Raw genomic sequence first — 25,681 nt, 5'->3', positions numbered from 1 at the left:
CAAAGATGCCAATGGGTCGTAAATCAATTTACTATTTTTCCAATTCTGGTAATAGATTTATAGCTCTCCTGTGTCTTGACTGTGGTATCTTCTATTAAACTAGTGGCCTGGTGCACAAATTCATGCACAATGAAAGGAAATTAATTAGAAGAAATATTTTAATGTCACTATTCGCCCTTTCTTTCTAATAGAAATGCCAACCAAATTCACGATCGACAATGACAGATGGAAACATACACACATGCCATTGGTGCTAGGAGAGCTTTATTTGTATCACACATGCGCAACATAGCAGTAAATATCAATACGGAGATTATTATTATATATCACGCAGGGAGAATAAAGGTTAAAATATTTAACTGTAGCAGTGTTATATTCTGCACAGTGAGAAAACCTGAAGTCATTTTCTTTTTTAAAAAAAATATATTTTTACTGATTTTAGAGAGGAAGGGAGAGGGAGAGAGAGAGAGAAACATCAATGATGAGAGAGAATCACCTATCGGCTGCCTCCTGCACACCCCTCACTGGGGATCAAGCCCCCAATCCAGGCATGTGCCCTGACCAGGAATCAAACTGTGACCTCCTGGTTCATAGATTGACGCATAACCACTGAGCCACGCTGGTCGGGCCTGAAGTCATTTTCAAGGTTCACCATTTCTCATTTCTTCTCAGTAGTGTCAAGTTTCTAAGCTTTCTAAATCTCCGTTTTCCAGCTAGTGGAAAGAAAATAGGATTCCACCGAGTCTCCTATCTACCTACTCCAGGACTTCTGTGAGGATCAAATGAGATGAGGCATGGGAAAACGCTTCACAGACATTTGGTTAAAGTGTAAAATGTTTCCACCTGGCTATCAAGCAAGTTGTGCTCTTGGGCTGAAGAAACTGCAAGGAGGCTAGTCACTAAGGAGAGGAAGCCAGGCGTTGCTATGTGACGTCATTACCCAGACGGACACTTAGCATATTAGCCTTTTATATATATATAGATATTTCAATTCCACTTCACAGCTCTCTACCTTCAACATCTATATCCTTAGAAGGTTTTCATGTGAAAATCAATCTTCCCAACCATGAAATTTTAATAAGGAAAATGAAACAATTTTATTTTATATAATTATCACCTTACCTTGATCAAACTGCTTTTGAATATTGTCTTGGTCAGTTTTGTTCCCACTAACACGGTAGAGTCCTTCAGTACATAACCCTAAAAAAATAAAGAGATATACATAACCTTATGTACATCTTACTTACAAAAATATGGTGGTAAAATATTTTAAAGAATAAATATTTTTTGAGTATTTCACTTAAAAGAAGTTGTTAATACAGTAGGTCCTCGGGTTACGTTGGAGATCCGTTCCTACGGCGTGATGTAACGTGATTTTCACTGTAAGTTGGAACCCACCTACATAAGCACCTACGTCACTCACATGGAACACATACACAGCAGTAATGAAGTGAAACAGTAAAAAAAATTTAAAAGGAAGATAACAATTCCTGACCTTTAATTGTGGTAAATAAGTAATAAAAAACATAAAGCACATATGTACATATGTCAAAATGACAGAACTTTCTTTTTTATATAAATAAATGGGAGATGGCGACGTAATGACATACGTTGAGTCAGACGTAACCCAAGGACTGTCTGTAGACTTCTTATTTTAAACCACTTAGGATATCCAGTTTCACACAAATGAAAAGACACATTTCTCCCTATTCCTTCCACTAAACAAAACCCCTGAATCCAATATATAAAAAACAAACATCAAAAGCCTCTGAATGGTGGAGAGATGAAGGTGTACTGGCTAGTGACCCTCGATCTTGAGGAACAACATGACAATGAGTTCCCTGGGTTTTCTTTTGCCTCTTATTTATCCTGGACCTGGCAAAAGAGGAACCTGCAATCCAGAAACACCAATGAGCACAGGCAAAAAATAAAAACAAAACAACACACAGAAAGCCAACAGCAACAAAAGCCTGCTCTTTCTAGTGAACAAATTAGAAAAGGTACAGCATAGCAATCAAAGCAAACATTTTTTCATTATAATCACCCTAACTCTAGTCAAATGCCCTGATCCCACCACTCCTCACATAGATCACTGGTGACCAAGTAAAGAAACTAGAATTCCACCTCTACCCAACAGTAACTAAGTGCCCCTTAACATCCTTGGAGTGTCAGAAAGGGCTGAGAAGATAAGTCTAAATTTCCACCCTCCTTCAAGGTAAGAGGGACCCTCTCTCCTCTCCACCATGTAGTGTCAGCAGAGGTTAGTAGAGACCAAGCTAAGTTTGGACTTCTATCCCCACCTTGCAGTAGCAAAGCAGCCTTTCTCCACTGACGATGCAGGGCCAGAAGAGGCCAGCTAAAATAGAATCTATAATAATAAAAGCATAATATGCTAATTAGACCAGAGAGCCAAACGGCCTTCCAGACAATCTTCCAGATGAAGTCAGGGCTGTGAGGGCCAAGCCCCTTGCACAAAATTCGTGCATTGGGCCTCTAGTATTTAAATATGATCCAAATACTCATAGCATAATATCCCAAGTCAGAGCTCTTTGAAGAAAAGGCTGATTCCAAGGCTGGATCAGGGAAGTATAAGCCAAGCCTGGTACATCTTGTGACAGATAGTGAAGAAGTACTTAAAGAATATGGGGCCAGATCTTAAAAGGACATGCATGGATTATAACCCACCGAGTATAATAAAAATACATGAGACCATACCATACAAATAAACAGTAAATTATTAAATCCATAGTTTAATGTCAATGAAGAAATATGGCAGACATGACCAAATGATCAAAATTAATATCACCTATATCGAGACAAACTGATATCCTATCTCAGCAAATATGATGCATTTCTAAGGAAAGAATATCACTGGCAGTATTTGTAACAAAAATGTATAATTCCAATCTAATAATGAGGAAACATGAGACAAACTCAAATTGAGGTAGAAAGAAAAATTCATCCATACAGTAAAATGCCAACCAATAAACACAGGGAAAATAGTAGAGATTTAAAAAAAATCATCAATGGAGACTAAAACTTATAGCTAAAAGCATGATGACAGTCTCAAAGTCAAGAAAGACAAAAGAGCCCTAACCAGTTTGGCTCAGTGGATAAGAGAGTCGGCCTGCGGACTCAAGGGTCCCTGGTTCGATTCCGGTCAAGGGCATGTACCGTGGTTGCAGGCACATACCCAGAAGGGAGTGTGCAGGAGGCAGCTGATCGATGTTTCTCTCTCATCAATGTTTCTAACTCTCAATCCCTCTCCCTTCCTCTCTGTAAAAAATCAATAAAATATATATAAAAAAAAAGACAAAAGAAGTTGAGAAACTCTTCCAAATTAAAGGTGTTGAAAAACACATGATCACTAAATGCAATGCACCTAGATTAGATCATGGGCTGCCCTGCTAATAAAATTAAATAGCCCAAAATGTCAATAGTACTGAGGCTGAGAAATTCTGACATAGTGATAAGCTTTTAGTATTATTTGCTAAGTGAAAATTATAAGGTCCTTAATCATCTATACCAAAAATCTTACCTTCTATTCACTAATAATTGCATGATATGAAAAAAATTAACAAAAACATTAACTCAATTATCTAAATGTAAATTATCCAATTTTTATTTAGACTTCAATCATTTAAATCCCAAAGGTTCTATTCAGGGCCTACAAACAACAAAGGTATTAGAAATCTATCCCAACATTCCAGAATTAAATATAAAAATTTAGAAATTTAAAATGATAACTTTTAACCAAGTATCACCATCTTTTATCTTTTAGTAGGTTACTAACAATAGCACCACACAATTCTTGACAGCTAAAGTTCTAAAACGGTCTTGAGTTCTTTTGAGTTGCTAACATATACAATACAAGGGCTTCACCTTTGTTTCTCTATACCTTCAGGTTGAAATAATTATGTCATAAAATAAATTAAAAAGGGTGAAGAAGTAAGGTATGTAAATAGTCCATAAATTAAATATGTCCATGGGGAATGGCATCAGCAAAAGAAATGGAAATGGCAATTTCATGGTTTGGTTCCTTCATAAAAACCACAAATTAGCTGCCAAAAAGTGTCAGAATCAACTTTTGCAGAACCCTAGAATCTAGTAAAAACAAAAACAAAAACGTCACAACTATCAGAACAAGGTTTGGTGAAGAAAGAAGCCTTAAATTGCCCACCTACCGTCCCACCACACCCCAGACTAGTAACTCTGGGTGCAGGCTGTAAGTGTCAGAGGGATACAGATCTTATTGTCAAAGAATTGTTGTTTTGGCCTGTCTAGTGTGGCTCAGAGGTTGACTGTTGACCCATGAACCAAGAGGTCACCGCATCAATTCTCATCAGGGCACATGCCTGGGTTGCAGGCTCAATCCTCAATAGGGGCCGTGTAGGAGGCAGCTGATTGATGTTTCTCTCTCGTTGATGTGTCTACCTCTCTATTCTTCTCCCTTCTTCTCTAAGATCAATAAAAACATATTAAAAGAAAAAAAGAATTGTGGTTGTGGATTTCAACCTGTTTGGCAGCTTCTTGAAGGAACAGTATAAGAGCTTGCCTATATTTTACTCAACCTTAAGTGTTCCCAGGGTTGGAGTAGCTTCTCTCAAGCATTCAAAGGCATAAATATTGGCTATAGCAATGTGGGGAAAGGAGCAAAAGTTAGGACCAGCAATAAACTGAAAAGCCTAGGAGGGAAGATGATGGGGAAAATAGATAGTAGGGGAATAGGGCTTTTATAAACTCCTGCATATACTGGGGAGTTGAGAAACCCATACGCATGCCCAGGACTGGATGTAAATTCAGAAAATGGCTGGCAAAATTCTAAACTTTCACCTCTAGCTGGCCATAGGCTCTGTCCAAGCTGACTGCGAAGGTTCAGGCAGTTATAAACGGTTTGGTTTAAGGGCTGAAAAAGTGCCACAGAGCCAATCTGCAAAGACTTAGAAATAATTTCTTTCCATGGTTCCAGGCATTTTAAGGGAACTGTCAAAACACTAGTTAACCATTAAGCTCCAGAATACAGACTTCAGGGGCCACAACATAAGAATATAGACTTTAAAAATATAGTTTAGAGCCCTAGCTGGTTTGCCTCAGTGGATAGAGTCGGCCTGCAGACTGAAGGGTCCCCGGTTTGATTCTGGTCAAAGGCACATGCCCTGTTTGTGGGCTCAACCCCCAGTAGGGGGCGTGCAAGAGGCAGCTGATCAATGATTCTCTGTCATTGATGTTTCTATCTATCCCTCTCCATTCCTCTCTGAAATAAATAAAAATATACTTTAAAAAATATATATCATTTAGAAAAGTCATAGAACAAGCAAACATAGCCAATAAACAGCAACAGCAAACCGTGGTGATGGGGAACAATCTGATTTTCAGATATGCTATATTATAATAAATAAGACCTGTTATTTTCTTTTTTTTCTTACACTTATTTTTAATTATTTATCCTCACCCAAGAATATTTTTCCATTGATTTTTTTAGAGAGAATAGAAGGGAGGGGGAGAGACACAGAGAGAGAAACATTGATGTAAGAGAGACACATCTACTGGTAGCCTCCTGCATGCACCCCAACAGGGGCTGAGGATCAAGCCTGCAACCAAGGTATGTGCCCTTGACCGGAATGAACCCGGGATCCTTCAGTCTGTGGGCCGATGCTCTATCCACTGCGCTAAACCAACTAGAGCTAAAAACTGTTATTTTCAACAAAAAATTAAAAGGCATGGAAAGAAACAAAACAGGATGGTACATTCCAGGACAAAAAGAAATTAATACAAACTGTCCATGAGGAAACAGTTATTGTACTTACTAGAGACTTTAAATCAACAGTTTCAAAAATGCACAGGAATTAAAGAAAAACATGGACAAGAAGGATGACTTAAATAACAATTATCAATAAGTACACAGAAAGTATAAAAAGAATTAAAGAGAAAATACAGAACTGAGAAGTATAATATCTAAAATAAAAAATTCACTAGAGGTTTAACAGCGGATTTGCAGGCTGAAGAAACAATCAGCCCTAGCTGGTTCTGCTCAGTGGATAGAGCGTCAGCCTGCGGACTGAAGGGTTCCATGTTTGATTCCAGTCAAGGGTACATGCCCGGGTTGCAGGCTCGATCCCCAGTGGGGAATGTGCAGGAGGCAGTTGATCAATGATTCTCTCTCATTGTTGATGTTTCTATTTCTCTCTCCCTCTCCCTTCCTCTCTGAAATCAATAAAAATATATATTTAAAAAAAAGGAAACAATCAGTGAACTTAAAGATTGTTTAACTGAGATTATCCAGTCAGTGAGCAAAACCAGAAAATAATGAAGAAAAATGAATAGCGCCAAAGAGATTTCTGGGACACCATCAAGCATACCAACATACACATACAAAGGCTTTCCCAGATAAAAAGGAAAACATGTGAAGAAATAATGGCTGAATAACAACCTAAATATTGAAAAGAAATCCACAAATCTATACATCTAAGAAGTTGAAACTGCAAGCAGGATGAACTCAAAAGAGAGCTACATGAAAAGAGAGAGAGAGGGAAAAAGAGGGAGGGAGAGAGAGGGAGAGAAGTGAGTCATCACATCCTAGGAATCCACAATAAAAATTCTCTTCAGAAAAAGAGAGGGGGGGGGGGAGGGGGTGAATGAGGGAGAACTATCCACCATGAGTTATGTATCTGGCAAAACTATCATTCAAAAATGAAGGAAAAGTTAAGATATTCTTAAATAAATAAAAGTTGAGGGAGTTCATCACTAGTGGACATGCACTACAAGGAATGCTAATGGGGATCCTCCAGTAACCTGAAGCCATACAAAAGCTAAATAACAAAGATAAAAGATGTTACATAGGTAAGTATGTAAGTACTGTATTTTTGATTTGTAAATCTCCTGGTGTACCTATATGACTTAAAAGAAATGCATAAAATAATAATTATACATCTATGTTATAGGTATATACGTATAAAAATGTAATTTGTGACAATAGCAATACAAAGGAGTAGGAGACAGTTGTAAAGAAGCAGAGTTTATATACTATTGAAACAAAGTTGTTTTTAAGTAAAATCTGATTGCTATAAAATTAAGATGTTAATAGTAATTCCCAGGATAATGACTACGAAAACAATTTTAAAATACATAGAAAAGAAACAAGAAGGGGATCAGAAGGGCACATTAGAAAAATAAATCACGAAAGAAAGCAGTAATACAGGAATTGAGAAACAAAAGGTTTAACACATAAAACAAATAGGAAAATGGTAGAATTAAGTTCTCAGAAATTAGTTTTAAAATGGATTAAACAACAAAATAACCCAAGTATATGAACTCTACAAGACACTCACTATGAACCAATGAAATAAATATGATGAATGTAAAAGAATGGGAAAATAAATTCAATGCAAATAATAAAAAAATCTTACCTAATAATAAACATGTAAATTGGCCGTACCTCCACTACGCCCACAGCCAATCAGAGTATGCAAATTAACCCAACAAAGATGGTGGTTAATTTGCATACATACCTGGGTCCCGGGAACCTCCTCTGCACCCAGGTCAGTCCCAGCCGGGCCATCCAAGTGTGGGGGGGAAAGGGCTGAGCCTGCGACCAAAGCAGACCATCCGGAAGTCAGCGCTGGGTTGCCCAGCTGCAGCCTGGCGAACCAACGCTGACTGCCCAGGTAGCTGAGACCCAGAAAGTGAGTCAGGGTCTGATCTGCAGCCTCAGTGGAAGCTGTTGATCAGTGTACTTACCTCTCTCTCTCCCTTTTTCTTTCTGATCTTTGCCAGCAGCCAGGCTTTTCTTTCTCTCCCAGCCTCTGGGGGGGCTGCTCTTAAGCCCCGCCTCTTTGATCAGGCCCAGAGATAGATCTGGATATGCTGACTGGCATAGGAACTGACCAATGACAATCAAAGGTGGGTGCTATGGGGAGCCAATGGCTGCTTAGGAGGCAGAGCTTTTGATGCTGACTGGCATAGGAACTGACCAATGAGAACCAAATCTGGGTGCTGTGGGGAGCCAATGACTGTCTAGGACGCAGAGCTTAGGACACTGACTGGCACTGAAGCCGACCAATCAGAATCAAATCTGGGTGCTGTGGGGAGTCAATGGCTGTCTAGGAGGTGAAGCTTTTGACACTGGCATAGAAACCAACCAATCAGAACCAAATTGGCCAGCAGAGGATGGCAGTTGGGGGCGACATCAGGCCTGCAGGAGAGGGCAGTTAGGGGTGATAAGGCTGGCAGGCAGAGGCAAATAGGGGCAATCAGGCAGGTGAGCAGTAAGGAGCCATTGGTCCCAGATTGTGAGAGGGATGTCTGACGGCCGGTTTAGGCCCGATCCCTGGGATCAGGCCTAAAATGGCAGTCGGACATCCCACAAGACGTCCCCAATTGGAGAGGGTGCAGGCTGAGTTGAGGGAATTCCCTCTCTGTGCATGAATTTCGTGCACTGGGCCTCTAGTAACCAAATAACTGGGTGGCTACCCTAATTTCAGAAAAGATAAACTATGACAAGAATTGTTATAAGAGACACTCAAGGACATAAAACATTGATAATAGGGTGAGTTCCAAAATATATGAAGCAAAAATTGACAAAATTGAAGGAATAAATAGTTCAACTATAAAAGTTAGAGACTCTAATACTATACTTTCAATAATGAATAGAATTAAACAGATCACCAAGAAAATAGAAAACTTAATAATACAGTAAACCAAATAAACATTGCACTCCCACTCAGTAACAACACACTATACATACCTCTCAAATATATATGGAATATTCTCCAGGACAGACTAGATGTTAGGTTACAAAACAATAAGAAATTTAAAGGTTTTGAAATGATACCAATATGTTTTGACCACAAACAAAAAAAATAAATAAAATAAAAAATGAAACTAGAAGTAGGTAACAAAAAGAAAATTCACAAATATGTTGAAATTAAACATATTCTTTTTTTTTTTTTTTTTGTCAATCCTCACCCAAGAACATTTTTCCATTGATTTTTAGGGAGAGTGGAAGAGACAGGGGAAGACAAAGAAAAACATTGATATGAGAGAAACACATCGATTGGTTGCCTGCTGCAGGAGTCCCAACCAAGGCCTGGGCAAGGGAGGAGCCTGCAACCAAGATAAATGCCCTTGATGGATTTGAACCTTTGGTCCGCACAAACCGGCTACGGCTAAACAATATATTCTTAAAATAGCCCATAGATCATCAAAGGAGAAACTACAAATAAAATTAGAAATTACTTTGAGATAAAAAAGAAGAAAGATGTAACATACAAAAATTTAAGGAATGCAGCAAAAAACAGTGATTAGAAGAAAATCTGTTGCTGTAAATGTATACATTAAAATAGAAGAAAAAAATTTCAACTTGAAGGTTAGGTTAACCTTAAGGAAATAGAAAAAAAAAAAAGAGCAAACTGAACTCAAAGCTAGCAGAACAAAGGGAAAAATTAAAATGAACATAAATAAAATATAAAGTAGAAGAACAGAAGAACCACAAAAAAAGAATGCTTGCTTTTGTCATTTCTAAATAAACACTGTACTCAAGTTCTAGCTAGAATAATTAAGCAAGAAAAAGACATAGGAGTCCAAAATGTAAAGGAATGAAGTATAACTATCCTTAAATTGTTGATCTAATTCTTAGAAGGAAACATAGGAGTAAAATTTTCATGACCTCATGACCTTGGGTTTAGCAATGGATTCTTATAGATGGCACCAATAAGTGAGGAAAATAAAAAGTAAATTGGATTTCACCAAAATTTAAAACTTTAGTTCATTAAAGAACATTATAAAAAAAGAAAACCTATAAAATGTAAGAAAATATTTGCAAATAATTTATCTGATAAAGGTCTAGTACCCAGAATATATAATGAACTCTCAAAACCAAACACGAAAAAGACAAACAACACAATGTAAAATAGGCAAAAGACTTGAGAAGACATTTCTCCAAAAATATACAAGATACTCAAAGTCATTAGGGAAATGCAAACAAAAACCACAATGAGGTATTTCACTCTACTCTCACTAATGATGACTATAATAATAAATTTAAAAAATAAAAGGAAAACAAGTGTTGGTGAGGATGTGAAGAAATAACTCTCACACACTGCTTGTAGAAATGTAAAGTGGTATAGCCTCTTCTTCAAAAAGTTAAACATTCTCCTAGGCATATAAATTATAGAACTCAGAGCAGGTACTCAAAGAAATACCTGTACATGAATGTTCATAGAAGCACTATTTACATCACAACAGCCAAACAAAAGGTGTAAAATAAGCCAAATATCCACCAATGGATGAATAAAATAAAATAAAAAAAGTGGTAGATTCATAAAATGGATTACTCAGTCAAAAAGAGGAATGAAGTGCTGATAAAACAATATGCTTAATGAAAGAACTAGACATAAAAGGTCATATTTTAATTTCACTTATATGAAATAATCAGAACAGGCAAATTTGTAGACACAGAAAACACACTGGTGGTTGCCAGAGGGTGTAGGAAAGGTGAATGAGGAGTGAGTGCTTAATGAATACATGATTTCTTTTTGGAGTGATAAAATATGTTGGTACTAAAAAGAGGTGATGATTACACAACATTGTGAATGTACTAAATGCCACTGAATTTTACACTTACAAATGGTTAACTATATATTACGTGATTTTTTATCCCAACAAAAAAGGTAAAAGCACATGTGGGAAATAAGATATCAAGCATTGGTATTATATAAGCTTATTCAGGTTAGCTGCTACAAAATTAAATGTGCATTCTTATTGCTTGATAGAAATTTAAGGATCACTGAAGGAGGTATTATGGGTAAATGGTGGTAGTAAGATAAAAACCGTATTTCAAGAAAGTGTATAATACAACATGCATTTAAACACACTAAAACATATCCCACATTAACTAGTTATCAAAAAATTAAATAATTTGATTATTTATTTGGCAATGTTAAATAATGAACTAAATTCTCTCTGGAAATTTGGAATTGGGAGTCAAAGTCATCTGGTTAAGCTCAGGATATGGTTAAAATTGAGACATAAAAATCTAGGTTCTGTGAAGAGACAAGATGAGTCTAGAGAGAGAAAAATAGAGATGACAATATACCTGGGGTCTAATCCACTGGGATTAGATGCTCTTGGTTTTGATAAGATACACTTGATTCCAAGTAAGCATTTTTTTTTGCATTTTATTTCTCGCAACCAAAATAATTTAGATTTAAAAAGCCTTAATTTCTACACTATGAAATTTAGATTTATTTTTCCCCTAAGCACTCAATTATTTTTAAGTACGAGAGACATCTGGGTGTAGAAAGACAACTATATCAAAAGCAGCAACAGGAGAAATGTGATATTAATAGAACCTAATATGGTAATGACACTGAAAAACAGATGTTAAGAGAAAAAATATTGCTAAGAAAGGGCAAAATTTATCAATTAATGGTATATGAGCACAATGGGTAAAAGAGAAGTCATGTTAATGAAATACCTTTGCTCACATAACTGGGAGAAGGACACTGGCATTATTACGGAAAAAAATCAAGAAAATGAAGTGGCTTGGGGGAAGATGAATCAAATTTTAATCTTAAGCCCAAGGTATGACATCCAAATATTCAATAGGCAGTCAGGAATATAAGAAAACATTGGGGTATGGTAAAAAGAATTGGGAGTCATTCTCATAGATGTGATGTCATTCTCACAGCTGGTGTGGCCCCATGGCTGAGGATCGACCTATGGAACCAGAAGGTCACTGTTTGAATCCTGGTCAGAGCACATGCCTGGGTTGCTGGCTTGATCTCCAACAGGTAGCGTGCATGAGGCAGCCATCAATGATTCTCTCTCATCAATGATGTTTCTATTTCTCTCTACCTCTCCCATCCTCTCTGAAATCAATAAAAATATCCTATATAATAAAAGGCTAATATGCAAATGGACTGAATGGTGGAATGACCAGTTGCTATGATGCACACTGGCCACCAGGGGGCAGACGGTCAATGAAGGAGCTGGCCCCTGGTGGTCAGTGTGCTCCCACATGGGGAGTGCCGCTCAGCCAGAAGCCGGGCTCATGGCAGTCGGACATCCCCTGAGTGCTCCCAGACCGCAAGAGGGCACAGGCCAGGCTTTGGGACCCTCCCTGCTGAGTGCACGAATTTCGTGCACCAGTTCTCTAGTATTTTTTTAAAAAAGTATGCATGAATGAAGTCAACACTAAATGAGATGGCTCTAACTTGCTGAAATTAATTAAAGGTGCACTTAGTTGGTACAAAAGATATATGAACAGATGGAGACATATTACGATGTGTTTTGATTTGAAACAAGGTATGTTTCTTAATAAAATGCCTATGTGCTACATATTAGAATTTGCATGTGTGATATAAGACAATATATTGTCCTTGATATAACATAGTTTATTATATTTTTTAATCCTCATCCGAGGATATTTTCTCACAGACTTTTAGAGAGTGGTAGAGAGAGGGAAAGACAGAGAGAAATATCAATGTGAGAGAAACACATCAATTGGTTGCCTCCTGCACTTGACCTTGACCGGAATTAAACCTGGGACCCTTCGGTCCGCAGGCCAACACTCTATCCACTGAGCCAAACCGGCTAGGGCGATATAACATAGTTTATACAGTTTAGTAAGTCAGCTATTTTGAGTCTTAAAACAAAGGTTGATGTAAAACATGTTCACAAATCTCAAGTTGAATGAAATGAAATTTTTCACATGCTAAAAAAAAAAGCTCTAAGTCTTGAGAAAGATATTACCGAAAAACTTTAGACCAGTCGTCTCTCATGAACATAGATGGAAAAATGCTCAAGGTATTAGCAAATTGAATCAAAAAAGCATAAAAGGAATTATACACTATGTTTAATTATACACCATGTATGCAGGGCTGGTTTAATATTTGGAAAACAATTAATGTAATCCATCACATCATTAGACTAAAAAAGAAAAATCACACAATCATATCAATAGATGCAAAAAAATATTTTGATAAAATCTGAAACACATTCATGATAAAAACTATTAATAAAGTAGAAATAGAAGGTAACTTATTTACACTGTCTACAAAAAACCTATGCGTGGCCCTGACTCAGTTGGTTGTGTGTCATCCTGTGTGTGCACCAGGATGTTGCCAGTTTGATCCTTGGTCAAGGGCACATGCCTGGGTTGCAGGCTCAATTCCCAGTAGGGGGCATGCAGGAGGCAGACAATTGATGTTCTGCTCTCATATCAATGTTTCTCTCTCTTCCTCTCCCTTCCTCTCTTAAAATTCAATAAAGTATTCTTTAAAAAAAACAACACAAAAAATAACCTATTGTTTCTTAATAGTGAGAAACTCGAAGCTTTTCCACTAAGATAAAGTACAATGCAAGGATATCCCATCTCCACACCTTTCAACACTGTACTAGAAGTTCCCTGCTAAAATAATAAAGCAAGAAAAGGAAATCAGACAATACAGATGGGGAAGAAAGACATAAAACTGTAATTTTTCACAGATGACATGATCATCTATGTAGAACATTAACGGGCAAAAAAACTCCTGAAAAGTAGTAATTATAACAAGTTTGCAGGACACAAGGTTGATATACAAAAACCAACTGTTTTGTTTACATACCAAACAGATTTATATGAGGAAAACGTCAAAACTGATGAAAAAAAAAATCAAAGAACTACTAAATAAATGGAGAGATATTCCATGTTCATGGATAAGGCACAATATTGTCAAGATGTCAGTTCTTGCCCTAACCGGTTTGGCTCAGTGGATAGAGCGTCGGCCTGCGGACTGAAGGGTCCCAGGTTCGATTCTGGTCAAGGGCATGTACCTTGGTTGCGGGCACATCCCCAGTAGGGGGTGTGCAGAAGGCAGCTGATCGATGTTTCTCTCTCATTGATGTTTCTAACTCTCTATCCGTCTCCCTTCCTCTCTGTAAAAAATCAATAAAATATATTAAAAAAAAAAAAGAAAAAAAAGATGTCAGTTCTTCCCTTTTGATCTATAGAATCAATGCAATGTCAAATTCCCAAAAAGTCATTTTATGGATGGCAACAAACTGATTCTAAAGTTTATATAGAGAGGTCAAGACCTAATATTCAAAGAGAAGAACAAAGTTGGAGGCTGTCACTACCCAACTTGAAGGTGTACTATAAATCTACAGTAATCAAGACAATGTAGTGTTGCAGAAGGCACAGGGAAACAGGTCAATGGAACAGAATAGGAAGCCCAGAAACTGACACCCATTAATAGTCAAAGGTTCTTTGAAAAAGGAGCAAAGGCAATAAATACAATGAAGTATTTTCAACAAATAGTGCTATAAACACCAAGCACCCTCATGCAAAAAAAAAAAAAAAAAAAAAAGTGAAACTGACATATACTTTATATCCTTGAAAATATGAACTCATAATGGATTATGAACTTAAATGTAAAATGCAGAACTATAAAATTTGTAGAAGATAACATAGTAGAAAACCTAGATGATGTTGGATATGGTGATGCCTTTCTTGATACAATACCAAGGATACAATACTATCTTTTGTGTCTTTTCTTAAATATATTGAGAAAAAAAAAATTGATTAGCTGGAATTTATTGAAGTTAAAAACTTCTGTTCTGTGAAAAATAATCCTAATATGTAAAAAGCCAGGGGCCGTCACGACCTAAACGACAGAACGGATGCCTGAACAGGAGGCTGCGTGGGGTGACCAGGTTGGCAGGGGGGACAGTAAGGGATGACCAAATAACTGGGCCCTGAGCCCTGGGCCCCGGTTGGGGTGTGGTGGCAGAATGGCGCTCTGGGCCTCCCGCGATAGGGGGTGTGGCCAGCCTTCAAACCTGGGGCCCAGAACTCCCTGTCACCGCTGCACCCCAGCCAGGGCCCAGCAGTGGAAGGGAGCTCTGGGCCCCGACTGGGGCACGGCAGAACTCTGGGCCTCGCGCAATTGGGGGTGTGGCCAGTCTTCAAACCCACGGCCTGGCGGAACTCTGGGTCTCCCGTGATCAAGGGCATGGCTGGCCTTCAAACCCGGGGCCCAGAGCTCCCTGTTGCCACTGTGCCCCAGCCAGGGCTCAGAGCTCCCTCCCGCCGGGGCGTGGCAGAACTCTGGGTCTTCCACGATTGGGGGCGTGGCCGGCCTTCAAACCCGGGGCTCAGAGCTCCCTGTTCCTGCCTGTGCCTCAGCCGGGGCTCAGAGCTCGCTTCCACTGCTGTGCCCAGGCGGGGATGGGAGGAGTGTGGGGGCGGGAGGGCAACAGTTAGGGCAACCAGGCCGGCAGGAGAGGCAGTTAGGGGCAACCAGGCTGGCGGGGGGGGGGGGGGGGCAGTGGGGGACAACCAGGCCAGCAGGGGGGGGGCAGTTGGGGGCGACCAGGCCGGTAAGGGGAGGGGCAGTAAGTGGCGACCAGGCTGGCAGGGGGGCAGGGGCAGTGAGGAGCAACCAGGCCGGCAGAGGGGGCAGTGAGGGGCAATCAGGCAGGTAAGCGGTTAGGAGCCAGCGGTCCAGGATTGTGAGAGGGATGTCCCGGATTGGAGAGGGTGCAGGCTGGGCTGAGGGGACACTCAATGCAGGAGATGCTCCCTGGTGGTCAGTGTGCTCCCACAGGGGGAGCGCCACTCAGCCAGATGCCAGGCTTACCCCTCCTCTCCTGCCTCCGTGGCAGCACTAAGGAGCAGTGAGCCAAGCGGTAAGGAGCGAGCAGCTGGGGGGTAAGGAGCGAGGGGTCCTGGACTGCGAGAGGGCACAGGCCGGGCTGAGAAACCCCTCCCCTCCAGTGCATGAATTTCGAGCACCGGGTCTCTAGTTTAAAGATAAGAAAACAAGCTTAGAAAAATGAAGTGATTTCCTACAGGTCACACATTGAGTAAGCTAGGGACATTAGTTTATTCTTTTTAATACATAAGAAATCTATAATAATAAAAGCGTAATACGCTAATTAGACCGGACAACTGAATGACCTTCCGGACATCATTCTAGACATCCTTCCGGACGAAGCCGTGGCAGCGGGGGCTGAGGCAGAGTCAGTTAGGGGCGATCAGGCAGGCAGGCAGGCAGAGGGGTTAGGGGTGATCAGGCAGGCGAGTGGTTAGGAGCCAGTGGTCCCGGATTGCGAGAGGGACATCACCCGAGGGGTCCCGGATTGGGAGAGGGTGCAGAACAGACTGAGGGACCCCCCTCCATGCACAAATTCCGTGCACCAGGCCTCTAGTATATTTATAATATATTTTTATTGATTTCAGAAAGAAAGGAAGAAGAGAGCTAGAAACATCAATGATGAGAGGCAATCATTGATCAGCTGCCTCCTGCACGCCGCACACTGGGGATCGAGCCCACAACTCAGGTATATACCCTGACCGAGTATCAAATTGTGACCCCCTGGTTGATAGGTGGATGCTCAATAACTGAGCTACTCTGACTGGGCAAGAAATGTATTTTTTTAAATGTCTCCCCATTTGTTTTATAATGAGTGGTTTTCTCTTGGTGCATGCTTTCTATCATTGGGGTTGGGTATGGCAGTTTCCAGTTGTAGACGTTATTTCTCCTAGGAAATAAAAATATAAGCATATATAGATGACTTAGGTTCAGAACTAGGAGACTACTAAAAAATTATGACTATCAATATATAATAGATAAATCATAACAAGTAATTCCAAAGGTAAGTATCTTATCTCATAAAATGAAGTTATTCATGTATTAAAAATATTTCAAAAACCATGTTAATGTTCCCCTTTTGCAGTGGTCGGCAAACTGATTAGTCAACAGAGCCAAATATCAACAGTACAACGATTGAAATTTCTTTTGAGAGCCAAATTTTTTAAACTTAAACTTCTTCTAACGCCACTTCTTCAAAATACTCGCCCAGGCCGTGATATTTTGTGGAAGAGCCACACTCAAGGGGCCAAAGAGCCGCATGTGGCTCGTGAGCCGCAGTTTGCCACCCACTGCCCTTTTGAAAAAGCTATATATGTTTAAATGTGTATTGTATGTGGTATAAATATATAGAAAAAGAAAACTTATCTCTTGATCATGAAATCTCAGGGGATTTTTCCATTCTTTTCCTTAATGGACCTATATCTGTGTGTGTGTGTGTGTGTGTGTGTGTGTGTGTGTGTGTGTGCGTGTTTCCTGCTGTAATGAAATAGCTCCCTTTCTTAAAAGAGAAACAACAATCTTAGTTATAAAAAATCAAGTGTAAGTAATAATTAATAGTAAGTGGAGTTTGAGCAAAATTATAATCGTGTGATCTCACACAAGTTACTTAATTTCTCTGGGTCTCAGTTTCTTCCTCTAAACAATGAAAATGGTAACTCCCACATACACGCCACAGAGATCTAAAAATTAAATGAATAAACAATATACTTATTTATAGTAAACATGTAGTAAAAGCTGATTATTATATTATGAAAGTAACTATTTCACCCGAGAAATAAAAAAAAAGGCAAAGTGTTTCTTCAGTCTTGCACAACATTCATTTTTTAGCATACATCATCTGATTGCCAACCACAAAAATTACAATAAAGCAGGTTAAAGCATTTAAGACAGATTTTACTTAAGAATAATTTTTGTTTCCTTATCATAACCATAGAGAATCTTGCATGTTGTACATCACTTTCATCATCCATTATCATAATACAAAATCCATATACTTATATTACAACTTAATGGCTCAGCATAATCCAAATTATTCAGTTGGTATATAAAGATAAAATGTGAAAAGTCTTACTGTTGCACACATGCTGCTATTCCCTCATCTTTAGCAATCAATGATCACGCATTCTTTGTATTTGTAGGAAAATAAAACACAAATGTTAATTCTAGTTTGGGATATAAAGACTTAAACATTATTAATGTACTAGAGGCCTTGTGCACGAAATTCGTGCATGGGGGGGGGTGGGTGTCCCTCAGCCCAGCCTGTACCCTCTCCAATCTGGGACCCCTCGAGGGATGTCTGGCTGCCCTTTTAGGCCCGATTCCTACTGGGATCGGGCCTAAAAGGGCAGCCGGACATCCCTGGGATCGGGTCTAAACGGGCAGCCGGACATCCCTCTCACAATCCAGGACTGCTGGCTCCCAACTGCTCGCCTGCCTGCCTTCCTGATTGCCCCTAACCGCTTCTGCCAGCCAGCCTGATCACCCCCTAACCACTCCCCTGCCAGCCTGATTGATGCCTAACTGCTCCCCTGCCAGCCTATTTGCCCCTAACTGCCCTCCCCTGCAGGCCTGGTCCCTCCCAACTCCTCTCCCCTGCAGGCCTGGGTCCCTCCCAACTGCCCTCCCCTGCAGGCCCGGTCGTCCCCAACTTCCCTCCTCTGCTGGCCTGGTCACCCCTAATTGCCCTCCCCTGCAGGCTTGATCACTCCCAACTGCCCTCCCCTGTTGGCCTGATCACCCACAACTGCCCTCCCTTGCAGGCTTGGTCCATCCCAACTGCCCTCCCCTGCTGGCCATCTTTGTGTCCACATGGGGGCAGGATCTTTGACCACATAGGGGCAGCCATCTTGTGTGTTGGAGTGACAGTCAATTTGCATATTACTCTTTTATTAGATAGGATAGAGGCCTGGTGCATGGGTGGGGGCCAGCTGGTTTGCCCTGAAGGGTGTCCCAGATCAGGGTGGGGGTTCCCGTGGGACGTGGGGTGGCCTGGGCGAGGGGCCTGTGGTGGTTTGCAGGCTGACCACGCCCCCTGGCAACCCAAGCGGAGGCTCTGGTATCTGGAATTTATTTATCTTCTATAATTGAAACTTTGTAGCCTGGAGCAGAGCCAAGCCTTCTGCTTGTTCCATGGTCGCTGCCATTTTTGTTGGGATTTATTTATCTTCTATAATTGAAACTTTGTAGCCTTGAGTGGAGGCCAAGGCAGGCCAGGGCTGCTGAAGCTTGGCTTCCTCCATCGCCGGGGGCAACTCAAGCCTCCTGCTCTCTCCAGCTCCGTGGCTGCCGCCATTTTTGTTGGGATTTATTTATCTTCTATAATTGAAACTTTGTAGCCTTAAGCAGAGGCCAAGGCAGGCCAGGGCAGGCAGAAAGCTTGGCTTCCTTCATTGCTGGGGAAACCCAAGGCTCTTGCTCGCTCTGTGGCCGTGGCTTAATTTGGTTGGCTTAATTTGCATACTCGCTCCTGATTGGCTGGTGGGCGTGACTTGTGGGTGTAGCTGAATGATGGTTAATTTGCATATTACTCTTTTATTAGGATAACTAATATCACAAGAACAAAGACTCATGGTTCTCAAAAAAAAATTGAAGCACCTTTTTAAAAAATGTATTACGAATTTAATTATAGACTATTTTAGAAGCAAGGGTTGTCTGCTCTTATGGAGATTATGATCTAAAGGCTGTGTGTAAAAAAAAAAGTTTTTACAGCTTTAGCTAAAACCCAATGACCAGTAACTTCAAGAAGGCAACGTTTTGACCTGGAGGGTGTGGGTGGTTAATAGGGACTAGTAAGAGGGGGGTAATGGGGAGTAAAATGGGAGATATATCTGTAATCAATAACAACAAATACTGAAAAAGAAGGCAATGTTTTTGCTAACAAATAAAAACATACTTCAAAAAACTACTAGAAACCATAAAAGGTAATATTAATATACCAGAAACCTTATGGAATTCCTGCCAGACATAGGCACTATCAAAACAATGCTTTAAGGGCTAATATATAATTCCTCATTGTTAGATCAAGATTAAACAGGTCACACTTGAATCATTACATTCAGATGTCAATGATATCAACTTTTACCACATATCTGAATGACACTGTTAAGGTTATTATCAGCCCAGAATTTCAAAAGCAACATAAAAAGTCCTTTAGGAAATGACATCATTTGTCTCCTAATACATCCTGTGATGCAATAAGAAGGATACATTAGTCCTATGTAGAATTCCAGAGAAAAATGTTTAGTGTCTGACTAGGAATTAGACAATAAATTTAGAAATGTTCAGGGGGAAAAAGGGGGCTTAAAATCTTCAAAAGATATATCATGAAAACACAAACAAAAAATTAGGCAACTATTCTAAATTAAAGCAAACCAAAGAGACATAATAAGTAATGTAATTAATGATCCTTGACTGGGTCCTAAACTGAAAGAATGAAAATTTTAAGAGGTCAATGGAGAGAATTTGACTATATACAGAGTATTAGATAATGTAATTTTATCAAAGTTAAATTTCCTGAAGGTGATATTTACATTGTGACGTGGAGAAAATGTCCTTGTTCTTGGGTAATATAAGCTAAAAGATTTATAAGTGAAGTGTCATGTTATCTATAATTTACTCCCAAACTGAGAAAAAAAAAAGTTGAAGAAATGTGGCAACAAGTAAATAACTAGTGAATCTAGGTGAAAGGTATACATGGATGCTTAATCATATTGTTCTTGCAACATTTCTGAAAGTTCAAAACTTTGCAAAATTTAAGGAAAAAAATGGTTATTTAAAAAAAGAAATAATCCTTTATAAAAGCAAGAGAATAAATTGACTAGGGAATTATGGAATGATTATTTCAGATTTGTGGTCATATATTTAAAGTGAAATACACAGTTTATGTTTTTCTACAACCATGATCCACTTTTTGGTCCAACCACAGAGTACGCAGGGCGTTAGTTTAACCAAAGTTGAAGTTTTGCCAAGTGAAAAGCATGGTACTGGTTGAAGAGGTATGCAAAGGAGTGAACATTAAAAATGAGAGAATATAGCCAATTCTTCAAAACATCAAGTGGAAGTGATAAAGTTTAGATTAACAGGCTTTATTTCTTTAATGCAAATATAAATTTTGGCAAATAGAGGTGAAAAAAATTCCTCATGTATCTGGAACTTGGTCATCTGATCACTTAATCTAACATAACTGGGGGTGGGAGGGTGGGGGGAGGAAGGGAAACATAAAGGTCAAAAAATAGTCAAAAAGATGTCACAAAGCCCTTGCACTAAAATATTATTTCATTTATAGGAGCACCACTTCCTGTTTTTCCAGATTTCATTTAATCTAATCAAATGCACAATTTAAGCTAATTCTGCCATGTTTTCCTGACTTGCAGCAGATTAGAAGTTACAAGTTGGAAAAGCAAAATAATATTTTCAGCAGGAGATACAGTGACAAAAAGCCCAAAATTGAAAAACTATAAAATGAAGAAAAAAATTTAGGAAGTCTCTAACATAGAAATACCTCAATAGATTCTGAAGTTAGCACACTTTTAGAACCAGAGAAAACTCTCATTAAAATACTACTCTAAAGGAAGAAACTCTTCCAAACTCTTTCTATGAGGTAATACCCTGATAATATGGCCCAAAAGAAAGACACCAAAAGAAAACTATAGAAATATCCCATATGAATACAGATGCAAAAATCTTCAACAAAATACTAACAAACTGAATCCAATAACATATTAACAGGATTATACTCCATGATCAAGTGGGATTTATCCCAGGAATGCAAGGGTGGTTCAACATAAGAAAAAAAAAAAAATCAATGTAACACATTATAGAATGAAAGAAAAAAAAATCACATGATCATTTCAGTTGACACAGAAAAATCATTTAACAGATTTCAACACTCTTTCATAATAAAAAAATACTCAACAAACTAGAAGTTGACTTATTTTGGAAACAAGCTAACATGAGGTCATACTGGAGTAAGATGAGTTCTTAACTCATTGACTGGTATACTTATAACACAGAGACACACAGGGATAGCCTAAGAGGCAGAGATTGGAGTGTCACAGCTGCCAGAAGCAAGGAAGAGGCAAGGAAGGATTCTAACCAGTCTCCAAGAAAGTGTGACTCAGCTGGCTCCTTGATTTCACACTTCTAGCCTCTGACTGTGAGGAATAAATTTTGGTTGTTTTAAGTTTCTCAGTTTGTAGGACTTTGTTATGGCAGCCCCAGGAAACTAATACAGAAGGGAACTTTTTCAACATACTAAAAGAGTATTAATGAAAAATTCATAGGTAACATCATATGATGAAAGAATCAAAGCTTTCCTCTAAAATAAAGAATAAGCTAAGGATGCCTGCTTTTACTACAGCTATTGCTGCAGTAAAAATTGCAAAAGTGTGAGTCAGAGCAATTAGGCAAGAAAAAGAAATAAAAGGAAGAAATAATACTATCTCTCTTCACAGAGGACATGACCTTAAATCCCAAGGAATATACACACACAAAATAGAGCTATAAAAATTTTTTAACCAAGTTGCAGATTAAAAGATCTTAACATAAAAATTAGTTCTATACACAATCAACAAAAATTTCAAAAATGAAATTAAGAAAAAATTTTTATATGGTAACAGGAGAAGATTTGACTTTGGGTGGTGGGCACACAGTACAATATACAGATCTTCTGACATGGCAACCCACACCTGAAACCTATATGGTCATATTAACCAATGTCACCCCAATAAATTTAATAATAATAAAAAACCTAAAAAAAAAGGAAAAAAATTTCTGTTTACAACGTAATCCAAAAGAATACTAAATACCTAGGGATAAACTTAACCAAGGAAATGCAAGACTTGTACACTGAGAACTATAAAACAGTAATGAGAAAAACTAAAGTAAACCTAAATAAATGGAAAGGCCTCCAGTGGTCATGAACTAGAAGGCTTAATAACTGTTAAGATGGCAATATTACCAATAATCTCTATCAAAAGAGATAGGATCGCTGAAATTAAAACACACACACACTCACACAGAATATAACAAATGTTGGCAAGAATATGAACAAATATGAATTCTTGTACAGTGCTGATGGAAATGTAAAATGGTGCATCCACTGTAGAAAACAATTTGACAGTGCCTCAACAAGTTAAACACAAGAGTTACTATGTGACCCAGCATTCCATTCCTAGGTTATGTACCCAAAAAATTAAAAACAGATACTCAAACTAACTTATTTTGCTTAGCATAATGCTCTCCAGGTAAACTGATGAACAAAAACAGACCCAGAGACAAAGAAGCATTGATCAGACCGTCAAACCTCAGAGGGAAGCAGGGGAGGGTGGGGGGAAGGGGGAGAGGTAAACCAAAGGACTTGTATGCATGCATATTAGCATAACCAATGGACAGACACTAGGGAGGGTGAGGGCATGAGCGGGGGGGTGGGGTGGGGTGGGGTGGGGGGGAACAATAGAGGGATAAGAACACATATATAATACCTTAATCAATAAAGAAAAAAAAATAGGTACTCAAATATTTTTACATGAATGTTCATAGCAGCATTGTTCACGATAGCCAAAAGGTGGAAACAAACCAAGTGTCTACCAACTGATGAATGAATAAATAAAATGTGGTATATGTCCATACAATGACACATGCTACAAGATAAATGAACCTCAAAAACATTATGTGAAGTGACAGAAGCCAGACAAAAGGTCACATATGGTATGATTTCATTTATATGAAATATCTAGAATAAGTAAAACCATAAAAACAGAAAGCAGGTTAATGGGTACAAGAGGCTGGGGCCAGAGGGGACTAGGGCAGAGTAACTGCACAATGGGTATAGTTTTATTTGGGGTGATGAAAATCTCTGGAACTAGATGAGGTGGCCGTCGCACAATACTGTACATGCACTACACACCAGTTAATTGTTGTATACTTTAAAATGGTTACTTTTATGTCATAATAGAGGCCCAGTGCATGAATTCATGCATAGGTGGAGTCCAGCCGGCCCAGCCCCTATCAGCACGGATTGGGGCTGGGCCTGTCAGGAGGAGTAGACGGTGGGAAGTTGGCCAGCTGGCCTGAACTGATCAGGGCCTGATCAGGGCTGGGCCAGTCTAGGGGGAGGGGCTGTGGGCGATTGGCTGGCAGGTCCCGCCCCCAATTGGGGTGAGGAGGAGCTGTGGGCCGGCAGGCCCCGCCTCTGAATGGGGTGAGGGATTCGATCGGAGGCTAGTGGTCTGGGGGAGGGGACATGGGTGGTTGGCCCCTGATCGGAGTGGGGGGGTCCCAACTGGGGGCAGAGCTAGTGGAGGGAGGGGCCGGGGAGGTTGGCTGGCCGGCCAGGGGGAGAGGCCATGGGAGGTTGGCCAGCCAGCCCCACCCCCGGATCGGGCTGGTTCTCTGGCCGCAGTGGGCGTCATAGCAACCGGTCATTCTGGTCGTTACAGAGTTCCAGTTGCTGGCTTTTTATATATATAGATGATTTCGCCTCAAGAAAAATGTAAAAAAAGTATCATTTTAAGTCACCTGATCTGTATATATTTAAATGCTGATAACATGCTTCTTTCTTATTAAAAACTAGAGGCCCAGTGCACAAATTAGTGCACCAGAGGGGTCCCTTGGCCTGGCCTGTGGGATTGGGCTGAAACCGGCTCTCCGAAATCCCCTGAGGAGTCCCAAATTGAAAGAGGGTGCAGGCCAGGCCGAGAGACCCCACTGGTGCATGACTGGGGCCAAGGAGGGACATAGAAAGTTGGCCAGCCGGGTAGGGACCATGGGAGGGTTAGGGGTGACCAGGCTGGCGGGGGGGTATTTGGGGGTTACCAGGCCGGAAGGGTGGGCATTTGGGGGCAACCAAGCTGGCAGGTGGGGTGGTTAGGGGCGATCAGGCTGGCAGGCAGAGGTGGTTAGGGGTGATCATGCTGGCGGGGGGGGGGGGGGGGGCAGTCCTAGCATCTGCCCCCTGGTGGTCAGTGCACGTCATAGTGAGATGTTGAGCAGCCTTAGTATATCATTAGCATACTAGAGGCCTGGTGCGCAAAATTCGTGCATGTGCGGGGGTGGGGTGGTCCCCTCAGCCCAGCCTGCACCCTCTCCAATCCAGGACCCCTCAGGGGATGTCCGACTGCCAGTTTAGGTCCAATCCCCAGGAGTCATACATCCCTCTCACAATCCGGGACTACTAGCTCCTAACTGCCCACTTGCTTGACTGCCTGATCACCCCTAACTACTGCCCCCCCGCCAGCCTGATCACCCCTAACCACCTCTGCCTGCCAGCCTGATCACCCCTAACTGCCCCCCCCCCGCAGCATGATCATCCCTAATCACCTCTGCCTGCCAGCCTGATCACCCCTAACCACCCCACCTGCCAGCTTGGTTGCCCCCAAATGCCCACCCTTCCGGCCTGGTAACCCCCAAATAACCCCCTTCCAGCCTGGTCGCCCCTTACTGCCCCCCCCCTTGCTGGCCTGGTTGCTCCCAACTGCCCCCCACTGCTGGCTTGGTCACCCCTCACTGCACCCCCCGGCCGGCCTGTTCGCCCCCAATTGTCCCCTACACCGGCCTGGTCGCCCCATGCAGCCTGCTGTTCAATCATTTGGTCATCCCTCACTAACCGCCCTGCCAGCCTGGTTGCCCCACGCAGCCTGTGTTTGGTCGTCCATCTGGTTGTGACGGCCCCTGGCTATTTATATATTAGGATTACACTTTGGTTGAATGGCCAAAATGTAATATGCGGTCGACCAGACACAGCATATTAGGCTTTTATTATATAGGATTATCTTCTCCTTAGTGTTTTAGGGCTCCATTATTTTGTATAGCCTATTTGCATTGGGAACTTTTCTTCTAAGACCAAACCATTTTTCGAAGATCCATAACTATAACTATTCAAACTATTCTTGGGCTTTATAGGATACCCCATAGACATCTTAAGATTTAACATGTACATAACAGAAATCCATTATCAAAATGGCAAATCAACTTTTCATACTATAATTTCTATTTTCATCAATGATACAATACCTACAGTCACCCTAATATAGCAATCTGAGAGGCATTTT

General features: G+C 40.4%; 1 protein-coding gene across 4 annotated transcripts in view; it reads right to left on the bottom strand.

The window, feature by feature from the left end:
- The window catches only part of ARHGAP5 (Rho GTPase activating protein 5), a 103,782-nt gene that overhangs the window by 20,484 nt on the left and 57,617 nt on the right, over positions 1 to 25,681 (bottom strand). For all 4 annotated transcript variants that reach the window (XM_080686445.1, XM_080686444.1, XM_080686447.1 and 1 more), the window contains one exon: positions 1,123 to 1,200. In XM_080686445.1, the coding sequence (XP_080542571.1) occupies positions 1,123 to 1,200 (78 nt within the window). The remainder of the gene's footprint in view (positions 1 to 1,122; positions 1,201 to 25,681) is intronic.

This window comes from Plecotus auritus, assembly GCF_963455305.1.
Source record: "Plecotus auritus genome assembly, chromosome: 1".
Classification (NCBI taxonomy): Eukaryota; Metazoa; Chordata; class Mammalia; order Chiroptera; family Vespertilionidae; genus Plecotus; species Plecotus auritus.
The sequence above is the reverse complement of the archived record's forward strand: the minus strand, read 5'-3'. Positions and strand labels throughout refer to the sequence as shown.